We start from the raw sequence: 12,541 nt of genomic DNA on the forward strand, positions 1-12,541 counted from the left end.
GTGAAGTCTTTCTAATCTCTGATCTCTTGGATAAGAGCTCAGATGTGCCAGAGTTAACCTGTAGCGGGGCGTCCGGTGTCCTGGTGTCATTTTACGCAGACATTTTCAGGTCAGTTCAAGGTGGTTGCATATTTAAAAAAATAAATAAAATGTAAAGTCATTTTTTCTGAGTTGGGTTGTCCCACTCACATTTCATTTTATTGGACAGATATAGTAAAGACAGACAGGAAAGTAAGGAGAGAGGACATGTCAGCAGGGCATGGGCCAGACTCTAACTCATGCCAACATGGGCACATGTGTGCACTGTAGACAGCGGTGCCAGACCACTGGACCACCACAGGCCACGGTTGCATATTTTCTGACTTCAACACTTCTTCACTACTTTTGTTTTCCCCTTTGCTTCTGGGTTTGGATATCGTGTCTGGACATGTGTGTAACGGGGCAGGGGCAGCCCTAAAGCTTTCCAACACCCCTGCCTTCTAAGAGGATACTGTTGAGGAGCCAACCAAGGTTACCCAGACAACACCCAGAGACCAGGAACAGTCCACAATGAATCTTTATTAGAAGGAATTACAAAAGCTAATTAAAAACAGAGTCTTTAAAAACAACAGAGTCCAATGGGATGGGGTAATCCGATGGAGTCTCGACTCGGGCTCCCCCCAGGGTTAACTCCCGGCCGTATCCCGTCGGTCAAGGACCCTAAGGTCCGGCACGTCTCTATCCCGGCGTGGCGCCAATGGTCTCGCTGAGGACAGGAGGGAGAGGGACTCAACAGGTGGTATATAGACGACAGTCACTCTCACGGTGCGCCCCTCCACTAACTCCCAGCTACGCTAGACCATAGGGTTAGCCCTCAATCTCCAAAATAATACAACTCAAAAAAAATACTTAAAACTAAATGATCAAAGAAAACCACACAACTGTCGAGAAGACAGAAATAATAAACCACACAAATAAGGAGCTTGCCACTAGCTCGTCATAAACAACACTACTCAAAAGAATAGACACACCAAGAAAAAGCAAAATAAAGTTCACAAGAAACACTGGAGAGGCTAACCCTAGAACACTATGTCTGTATAGGAGGCGAGCTAATAGTCCGGACGTTCCCGTCAACAACAGCGGGACTACAGTGGCCCACAGGCCGCGACAGATGATGAGGTAAGGCGTAAAGTCCACTTAACTCTGGGAAGGGTGCTTTGTGCCACACCCTCCCTTATCCCCAGTCAGGCGTTCTCTCGATTCCACGCGGGTCCCTCTGGTATCCAGCAGGGGTTCGTCTAGTGGTCGTCCTATCGGCACTCGGTGTCTCTGTACTCCCGTCTGGCCACTCGTTCCCGAACTGCGCTCCCCTCCTCTGCTTGCTGGCACCTTAAATAGAGGAAAGGGGAAGAGTTCCACTCCCAGTCCCCAATCACCATCAACCAGCACCAGGTGTGCACAGGAGGGGCAGCGACCACAACACCAACGCAACACCCGACCGAAGGGAAACAAAACACAGACGAAAAAGGTTCCCCATGCAAATGTCACCCCGTGACACGTGTGTGTGTGTGTGTGTCTATGTATGTCTGTGTGTGTGTGTGTGCTTTCATGTATGTACTGTATGTACTTTTTTTTAGCCTGGAGAGCTGTGACCAAGGTCTCTTTTACAAGGGAGCCATGCAAACAGAAGAGTAGATCATGGAGAGAGACACGGACAGTACAAACACGCAGACAATGAAGACAGTAACAGCCATGTCACAGTCTGAAACAGACAAAACACAGACAGCAAGACAAGACACAGAGTGAAAAGAGGACAGATGGAGAGAGAACAGAAGTGGGTTGATAGTACAGGCATTATACAATATGACCTCAGACAAATTGCAACAGAAACTCTTTCAACTGTCCTAGTCTCATGGATATGTCCTTCATAACATATCAAAAGTCTTAAGAAATCCAAGTGGTGGAAAGTATTGAACAATACTGAAACTGGTGATGCCACAATTTCCCATTGACGCCCATGTTAAATAATGTTCTTTCTGTCTGATGTCCACACAAAGTGTTCAATACTATCCACAATCACCAGAAACTGTTTAACATGAGACATGGAGTTGGATGCAGTACTATATGTGTGTAAAAGGAAATGCTTAACCCATAGATGCATACAGGTAAGTGGGTCAAGATGAACCAGTGGGTTCGTTTTCAGTGTTCAGGTATGAGACCTGGCACCAGTGTTCAGGTATGAGCTGTGTAGTTATCCTCCATCGCTGTTTGACACCTCCCTGCTGCTTCAACAGCCACAGAAGCCAGTGCTAGCAGATGCCATTTGGGAGCTCCTCACACCTGACCTTCCGGGAAACACAGACACATCCACAAAAGACATGAGACACCGCAGGCGAGCAGGTGGGAGGACTGCACTCCGATGTTAGCTACCAAACTCAAATGAATACAATATGAATACCCATACAGGCTTAATCGACAAGATTCGGCTTTAGTTTAAATGTATAGCAATTAATAACAATGTGACACTATCACGGTTATCAAATAAGTGCTTACTAAAAAATAAATCTTCTCACCTTGGACAGTCTTGGGAAAAATCTTTTGCCAAGGTTGAGTGGGACCTTTTGCCCATGACTGTGAAATATCAGATCCTGTCTTCAAGTCTCTGAGACAGAAGTACTCATTGGTGCATTAATACATAGATGAAAGGATTTAAGTAGTACAATATATTAAACGGGCTACAGTATATTTAATATGAAAAATTACATATTAAGGCATACCAGGAGGTCCACGTGGGGCAACAAGGCCTGCCACATCACTGTCCCCACAGGAAAATGCAGGTACTGCAGGTACTGATGGCTGGTCCTCGTTGTCAGTATCATAGTCTGAGACTGAGAGTGGCTGACTAGACACACCTAAAGCAATGCAGGAATTGTAATAGTTGTATCAATTTAATATTAGTATTAATAGTACCGGTAATAGTAATAGTTGTATTGATAACAACCTGAAAGCAGAGAAGTAGATGGCTTATATTGTATGTATTGTATACTGTATATACCCTGATGTGCAGGTGAAGCTGATGTGCAGCCTTCATCATCAGTATCCTTGTTTGACTCTACAAAAACACAGAAATGGTCATCATAATGAGAAAATCAGCCTTTTTTGTAAGTAGGCCTATGTTAGCTACCAAACTCAAATGAATACAATATGAATACCCATACAGGCTTAATCAACAAGATTCAGCTTTAGTTTAAATGTATAGCAATTAATCACAATGTTACATTATCACGGTTATCAAATAAGTGCTTACTAAAAATAAATCTGGAGCTATCAGAATGTTACATACATACGAGCTGCCAAGTCTCACGCATTTCAACCAGTTGTCACGCTCTCACGCCGCACTTCTATTTCTCACGGCGAGAAATAACAATTGTTTTACGGGACTTTTATTTTTTTAATTCCTTGAAAGAAAGCTACCCGACATGAGTTTCGTGGCATCTTTCTGCACGCGCGTTAACTTGAGTCTGCAATCGAAGCGGCAGGCGACCGCTGATGGAAGAACCTGTGTTCGCACGAGCTGCAAGAACGTAGCAAGCAGTTTTGCCAGATTGGGCTACTTTTGGTCACACTGGACGGGTGGATTCGGCAGCTTTTAGACCGGTTGGGCTGGACATTGTCAATTCCGTCTGGCAACCGTGGTAGCAAAATATGTGCATACATTACATTACAACATCGTACATCTGGTAGCCTACTGGACTGGGTTGCACCAATTTGGCGTAAGTCATTACTAAATGCAGGCATTTAGTAGTTACTAAACCCCTAGTTGTTACTAGCTAGTTTCAAACTAGTTATTTACTAATTTCGGTTTCACCACGCCAATCTTAGCTAGTAAATACTCAGTTTTGGTAACTGTTTTTTGTTTCTCTACTGTAACATAACCAGGTACATTAATAATAATAATAATAATAATAATTCATAATAATTACAATTTACAATACAAATACAACACAATTGGGGCCCCCTCCAAAAAAATGTGGGTGCGCTGTGCGAGCACAAGATCAACCACCAAGCCCTCATTCTGACCCAGGAAAAACCCTGGTATGTACTGTATAACATGATAGCCATCTATGAGCAATGCACTGTATATAAGATGATGATCAAGTGTCTTTCTGCTGCTGACCAAGGGGCTGAGTCCTGTTGATGGGGCCCATTTTTCTTTTAGAGTCTGTAGGCTACTGTATTTGTTTATTAAGATTTCATAAATATGATATATTGTCTGCATTTTTGTCTTGTTTTATAAAATGTTAATTATTTTCATTTCTTGTGCTGGTTTATTATGAACAACATGTAAAATTGCAGGAAACTAGCACAAATAATTGGGTGGGAGAGAGGGGCCGCCGCTGCCAAAACGTGCACAGTTTTGGGTCGCTCCACCGCCAAAAAATCTCACTCCAAACTTTTGCTGAAACTTGGCAGCCCTGTACATACCCATGTGTAGAGCAGAAGCTGGAGGCTCCTGCTGTGGGCTAACTGGGTTTACATCCTCCAGCTGACTCTCATCCTCTGACTGACTAACATTAGCTCTGGCTGCTCTGTCCTGCTGCTCTGCCCTTTTGTTTTTTTTTCTTTGGAAGAAACCCTGAATGCTCTGATTTATTTTCATACTGTAACATTAACCATCACATAACACATGTCACTTTATAACTTGCACAATACACAAACAAAACATATACTCAAGCATTCAAATGTATATAGCTGACATTACCTAGCCTATAGCCTAACGTTATCATTAGCTAGCATTTTGACGACAGGTCTGCTAGCAAGCTGAGATCGGATGATGAGAGACCAGTAGCCTACTACAAAATATAATGTTACAGCTAAAACGTTTTAACCACTAGCACAACACCGTAGCCTATCCGGTTGTTAAGTCTGACGTCAAAAGTGACGTTTAGCCATTTCCGGGTCCAAACCAGAAATTCCCCGCACCAGAGTACCAGTGAACTACAGCGGTAGAATGACAGTTTAATTGTTTTTTAGACTCAGATCTATTCATACAACAAGGGACACAGCACTTTCCCGTTTTCTCCATATTGTCAGGGTATTTGAGCCTCGGAAAAGCGCTATATAAATATAATTTATTATTATTATTATTTCGGCATTTCGAAGACAGCGCCTCAGCCAACGTTGGACCCGGAAACACGTCACGACTTAACAACCGAATATGTAGCTATGCAAAAGTCTAACGTTATTAATGGTACTCACATTTCTTCAGGAGCGCCAAGACCAGCACACCTCACCGCTGATCAAAAATGTGTTCTTCTGATCGAAAAGTTCGTCTCGTGGCGCGAAGTGGCCTCTGCTCTGAGTGACTAGGCAGATAGCCAATCAATCAGGGTGACACCTAGGGTGGCCAATCAGATTTCAGGGGTGGCACGTGCTACCCCAGGCCACCCCCTGGACACGCCCCTGCTATCCAGATATGCTACTTAGCGTTTCTGTGCATGCACAATGCTTAGGAAATAGTTGTTGTGACATTCATGCCAATAAAGCAAATTTGAATTGAATTGAACTGAATTCAGTATTTCAACATGCTCCCCATATTCTTACAGTATACATACATGGAGTGAGAGTGGTGTAATATAAAATGATTCTATAGTAGGAGCATTATTTGATAGAGGATATTGGTCTATCGAAATACACTACCCCTGAAATCTTAAAATAAGATGTTATTATAGAATATGAAAATGTGCTCCCCATATTCTTACAATATACATGGAGTGAGTAATGGTGTAATATACTAATTCTGTAGTGGGAGCATGCCAATTCCAGGTTCACTCAAATCTTGACATCTGTGGCATTGTGCTGTGTGATAAAATTTTACATTTTAGAGTGGCCTTTTATTGTGACCAGCCTAAGGCACATCTGTGCAATAATCTAATCAGCATCTGGATATGAAAACCTGTCAGGTGGATGGATTATCTCGGCAAAGGAGAAGTGCTCACTAACACAGATTTAAACAAATTTAGGAACACAATTTGAGAGAAATGTTGTGTACAAAAGTGGTATGTCTTTGATTTCAACTCGTGAAAAATTGGAGCAAAAACAAAAATGTTTATATTTATATTTTTGTTCAGTGTCGGTAAGGATAGCTAGGTAGCCCATTGGCTTGAGCTACCACACATATCTTTCACTGCCCTGGTTACCATGGTAAAGGCAGTAGTGGCAACTGCCCGGGACGTTGTTGTAGATGGAGATTTATGGATGGAGAAAGGAGAATCAGTTGTAGTAATGATAGGAGATTTGTGTATTGTGATTTGGGAATATGGGAATTAGATAGTAACTTTGTACATTTGGGAATTAGATTAAGTAACGTTACAATAAGATATTTTCTAAGAAGAATGAATATGTTTATTGTGAATTATTGATTATTGTATATATTGTTATACCTCAGTTTGCAGTTACCCTGAGACTAAGTAGCCACTGAGGACAACCAGCTCACCTTTTTATATCTATTATTCTTACAGAATCTATTATTCTAACCCTAACCCTAACCCTAACCCCCCCCCTCCCCCCCAAAAAATAAAAAAAATAAATGTGTGTCACCTTTTTGGGCCATCATCAGTTTGCACCCCTGTTTGTGGCTGTGACCTTGTCCAAGTTGCCACCCCCTCCCATTGTCCCATTGTAGTCCAGCACCATGTGTGGCTTTCTGTCTTCTCTGATGCTCAAGGCAGCATCTTTATACTTGGTAATCAACAGAACAACAACAGCAGCATTGCCAGTGAAGGTTGTTACTCTCCTATCCATCATTGCAAGAAGCTAGTTTTTGATGATAACCTGAAGTAAGAAGCACGTTTTCAATGATAACATGAAGGGTATCTTAGTAAGTTAATAGTGGTATCTGATATCTAAGTTAGTAAGTTATTTAATTGTTCATAGAGCCAGCAGCTTGTCAAAGCAAGAGAAACAACCAAAATGTATAAAGATGGAATTCTCCCATAAATCGATCACTCTCTCTTAGTTAATTGCTATAGTAACATCACCATATCTATAAAACAATAGTGTGATCCCTCCCCCTCCCCCTCCACAGGATGTCTTATTGGTTCCGACAGGCACTACACACCCCACAAAGGTCTGCACGACCCCTGTAACAATGGCCCCCTTCTGAAACCTTCCATTAACAAACAAGCCACATACCCATGGAGGCAAAGGACCGCCCCCTCTACACAGGCCTCTCTCTGGAACTCCAAGATATACCCTGTGGTGTGTGTGTGTGTGTGTGTGTGTGTGTGTGTGTGTGTGTGTGTGTGTGTGTGTGTGTGTGTGTATGAAGCAGCTCTCTCTCTCTCTCTCTCTGTTGAGAGGACATACAGTGTTGTATTTCAGGGCACCATGGCCGTTCGTTTGTTTGAAGGTAAGGAGCATGCTGCCTTATACTGGAAGTACAGGATCTCTCCCTCAGCACAGATGATAGAAGAAGTGGTGGCATTCGTGCAGAACAAGGTACAAACATAATACATCTATCGCACCGTTTTTTTTGTTTTTTTTACTGAAATAGAATATCAGGTAATAGCCTTATACGGTAAAGGTATGAACTACATAATAATCTCTACTACTACATAATTGTCGGCTGTCTGTCAGCCCTTGACACTTTGTTATCGTGAATGAAATTCAAAGGGATGTAGGATAATTCTACCGCAATATTCCGCAAGATTGTAGCTGTTTTCCTCTTATGCAAGTTAATGTTTGACAAAATGTTTAAAATATTGTTGTACAGTCTTATCAGTGGTTGAGAACTTGATTCATAAGAGGAGGGGACATGTGGACTTTACATCATAGGACAAAGGCCTCAATGGGGCAGGACAAGTTGCTGTGGTGACTATTTTTATGACACCTGAATGAATACACAACCAATCACAACCAATGGGCTAGAACAAACACAGCTTACGTTGGCTCTCTATGACTGGAGCTGCTTACTCATCATTTCGTACGCGCCGGGAGGAGGAAGCGCTGCTTCATAATTACACAGCGGAACCTGCAACTATTCAATGTTGTGTTTTCTCCTCTGTGGAGGTCTGTGAAGTAATTATGCAATTACAGACATATTAAGTTAGTGTTTTCACACTATGTATTTGAATGAGAGAAGGGTGTTTCCAAATAATCTGAAGATCTGTTGACATTTAAAGATGTTCACATTTCCTTGTGATATCTTAGGCATAATGTGTTATGTGTCCTCACAGAAGGCCTTGCCCTTTGACCTGGCAGTAGATGTGGGCTGTGGGTCAGGTCAGGGAACCATACTCCTCGCCCCTTACTTCTCTTGCGTGGAGGGGACTGATGTCAGCCCTGCCCAACTAGTGTTGGCCCAGGAGCATGCCTCCGCCCCAAACATCTCCTACAGGTCAGGATGATGCTAAGAAAAAGTCTAACCGGGATCCTTGGGATGGGATTATAGAGTTGTAATAAGGATCCCACTCTACCATAACGCTAATGTTGACCCAAACCCTATATGCCTACAGTACATTAAATGCATTGCGTGAGTTTGATACAAGTTAAAAGGCAGCATTTAGAAGCTTTAGTCTCTCCAACTATTGGTGGCATTGTGCTACACTGTAAAAGCAGCCATGTTTATGAGTGACCATAACCTGTGGTATAATATTGGTGTATTAAGTTTACTCAAAGTTGTTAATAATAGATCCTAATAGCACCAATATAAAGGAGACCCTCAAACTGTGGTGTCGAGTTCACTTCTGTACTGTTCCTTCTGTAATGCAGAGATTCAGACTGTGAATAGTCTAATAATTAGGTGTGACAAGCACAAACCAAACCAATTAACATACAGAGGGTAATACTTTGTATCCTAATTCAGACGGGGCGATAGATCAAAGGGCTAACACAATTCAGGACCTATGGAAAAACTCAGTTCTCGGTTCAGACCTCACAGCTAGATCCAGACATTGGACTTTGGATCTGCTGACTGATTGCACCAATGAAAATATTCCTTAAACACAGAAGTTGTCACTGTCTTGTCACTGTATTTTCTTGCAGTTTACTGTTCTTTCAGTCCATGGGAGAAGGGGGGCGCCATTGGGACCGAATGCTTTGTTGACACACTGGAAGTAGGCCAATGGCTAAGACTGTAACAATGGAAGCCTTGTTTTTCTCCTGCATGCCTCCTCCTTCAGTGACGCAATGAAAGCTTTGACTTTAGTACTGGTGTTCAGCCTGCCAATACTCCTGTACTGTATGCCATGACAATACCCTGGCATGTTTTTGGAGTTGTGTGCTATAGTGTACAAGTGACAGAAATAAAGGGTTTTTCATTACATAAACAGAAATGTGTTAAAATAAGTTGTTGTGTTGTTGTCATTGCGGACAGTAACACTTTACTTAAAATACCAACAGTTGTACTGCATTATAATGCCTTCATAACGTATTGTAAGTTTGTATGTTTTTGGTAGAGTGTTACCATGTTGACATGCTAAGCTGTGGCCCTGATCACTGTGTTTCTCTGCACAGACAGTGTCCGGCTGAGGAGCTCCCCATGGCCGACAGCTCGGTGGACCTGGTGACGGCCATGAGTGCGTTTCATTGGTTCGACCATGCCAGGTTCCTGCAGGAGGCCCACAGGGTCCTGAAGCCCGGCGGCGGCCTGGCCCTACTCAACTACACCATGGACATGGAGCTGCACTATGGAGACTGCTGTACCCACACACTCAGCCTGGTCTGCAGGGAGGTGAGCACAAACTGTCGAGGAAAGGATCAATCTCTCATGTCAAAACACAGTGGAGTGGACTAGATGAATGAACTCGATTCTTTATTTATAACTGAAACTTGGCTGGACAAAGATAACAAGGCAAGGCTCAATTCTTATTGAGTCAATAAGTCAAAGCTGTTCAGGGACTACGGAAGAAAACTAGCCTTCTTGGCTAATTCTGGTGCATTCTTTGATGTACACAGTCCCTGCCAAATAAACTAATAATTATTCAAATAATAATAATAATAATAAAGTCAGCCCCCCCCCATTTTAGAACCTTAGATGTTGTTGGATCCCATAAGAATGGAGGTGGAACCGCCTCCCTTTTCAGAGACAGTTCTAACTGCAAAACGACATCGTTTGGAGAATGTTTATCATTTGAATATCTTTCAGTTGTTTTTAAATGCCCCCTTCGAATCCTCTTCATAATTGTATACAGACCACCCCAACCGTCTAATTAGTTTAATCATTGCTGGCTACAATATTCATGTAGATAACTCTACACCAGAGCCAAATAACTCTCTGTAACTATTATCTTATTAAATGTTTTATCTATTTACTTCTTATATCTGCAGCAGTTATGAGTTTAGGCTGAAACATGCTGAATGGCCTAATCCAAGTGCTGTGAATTCACTGTAAATATAGGCTAAATGTGTTTGCAAACGTGTAGACATAACACTTTTATCTATATCTTTTTTGTTCATTGTCTATTATCTTGTCAAATGTTATGCTATTTAATTTCTATATGTATATCTATTGTTGTAATTTTTATATTCTTACAATTCCTCCTCTTGCTGTATTTTTTTATGCTGTATGTAAAGCACTTTGAACTCAACTATTTTGTACTCATTATACTGTACCATGACATACATTGAATTTCAGAAGGCATCTCTATGTGAAAAGAAGGTGTTCATTCCGTAAGGGCATACATAACATATTGTTGATGTATATTATTTTTATTTTTATCTCCTCAGTTTTATGCTGCTCTTCTTCCATATCGCAACCCCCACCTGGGCCCCAGCTCAGTGGCTCTCTACAAGCAGACCTACAAGTCCATCCCTTACACACAGAAGGAGTGGTGAGGTCCTTGTAATTATACTGTATATATTTGCCATTTAGCTTACGCTTTTATCCTTTTTTCTGTGTGATCCCAGCGAGAATCGAACCCACAACCTAAGCATTGTTAGCACCAGCCCCACTAACTGAGCCACAAAGGACCTCCCCAATGACATGACAGTCATGACCTTCTCCCTACATACTGTAATGTTGTTGGGTGTGTTGCTGGTGGTGAGGCACTGAGCACCCTTATAATTGCATTGTATTCATGATTTCACGCCACAGTGTTGTTTTGACTGATGCTGTGTTGAACGGATGTGTCCAGGCAGGAGTGTGTGTGGGTGAAGAAGCTCATGCCTCTGTCCAGCTACATAGGGATGGTCGAGTCGTTCTCCAGCTACCAGGCCCTGCTGAAGAAGGACCCAGGGGAGGCCAGGACTCTGTCCGACCGCATCACCAACAAGTGGGTCCCCCCTCTCCTGCTCTAAAACCTACAGTATAACAGCTCTCTTTGGTTTGGTCTGTGCAATTTCAATATTTATCTTTCCTCTCTCTCTCTCTCTCTCTCTCTCTCTCTCTCTCTCTCTCTCTCTCTCTCTCTCTCTCTCTCTCTCTCTCTCTCTCTCTCTCTCTCTCTCTCTCTCTCTCTCTCTCTCTCTCTCTCTCTCTCTCTCTCTCTCTCTCTCTCTCTCTCTCTCTCTCTCTCTCTCTCTCTCTCTCTCTCTCTCTCTCTCTCTCTCTCTCTCTCTCTCTCTCTCACTCGTTCTCTCTCACTCGTTCTCTAGGCTGTTGACTGCAATGGGGGTGTCCTCGTCGGAGACAGAAGTTGTGGTGGGAGTGAGGTATTTCTACCTCCTAGCATGCAAGCCAGTAGATGACTCATGAAATGTATCCTACATACAGCCAAATATTGTAAACAAGGTATATGAATTAAAAACTCTCTGTGGTTTCCTGTCTTATATCTGTCCCATAGACTCACCTCTGAGGGAGAAAAAAAACACCCAGCACACGCACACACACACACACACAAACACACACAGGCACGCGAACACAGTCAATCCAAACACAGTGTATTGGACACCTGTGCAGAGCTTTATGCTTGAATGAGCAGCTGTATTATTTTTCATGTCATTTCTAACAGGCCTATTCCATAAGTGGATTCCTGGGTAATGAGGCATGGGGGATTTTCAACAGGATGGCTGTTTGAAGTTTGGGTGTGGGTCTATGGGCCTCTGCTGGGGAAAATGACATCACAGTGCTTGGGTGGCCAGATTGAACAGCTTCTTGTTGTTATCCCCCATTTCAATGCTATGAACAATACCATAGATAGCACACTGCTTCCATAGATGAACAACTTACTGTGGTCATACTATAACACGTATTGACCAAGTGAATACTGGCCCTATCATGGTGTAAGGATGTGAATAACAGAGGGTTTTAAGTGACTAACGGCATACAGATTTTGGAAATAACTCCTATGTTAGGCCTAAAATCTTTATTAATAATTTCAATATTCAATTTCCTCCGGGTATGCGACTGAGAACTGTGTTCATTATAATTCATGATCATAGCAAATAATTATTTAATCAATAATTGATAGAGGTGCTGAGGGACTATCATCTTTGCTAGATCTGGTTTTGTAGTTTTTCTAAAGGCAGCTCTGTTAGTGGTAACCTGAGTGAATGCTTGGGCTTAGTGGAATGATGATTCACAGGCTTTGTCTAATTGTTGAAGAGCACTTATCTCAGAGTC

At 42.4% G+C, this 12,541-nt stretch overlaps 1 protein-coding gene across 1 annotated transcript; it reads left to right on the forward strand.

The window, feature by feature from the left end:
- Positions 1–7,368: 7,368 nt before the first annotated feature.
- On the forward strand, positions 7,369–11,674 carry LOC308162816 (putative methyltransferase; the record flags this gene model as incomplete). The annotated part of the gene is made up of 6 exons (XM_080536956.1): positions 7,369–7,479; positions 8,217–8,377; positions 9,496–9,712; positions 10,708–10,811; positions 11,115–11,252; positions 11,575–11,674. 6 exons carry the CDS (start codon positions 7,369–7,371, stop codon positions 11,672–11,674), a joined length of 831 nt encoding a protein of 276 aa, XP_080393082.1.
- Positions 11,675–12,541: the final 867 nt, after the last annotated feature.

This window comes from Nansenia antarctica (genome assembly GCF_963989245.1).
Source record: "Nansenia antarctica genome assembly, chromosome: 7".
Classification (NCBI taxonomy): Eukaryota; Metazoa; Chordata; class Actinopteri; order Argentiniformes; family Microstomatidae; genus Nansenia; species Nansenia antarctica.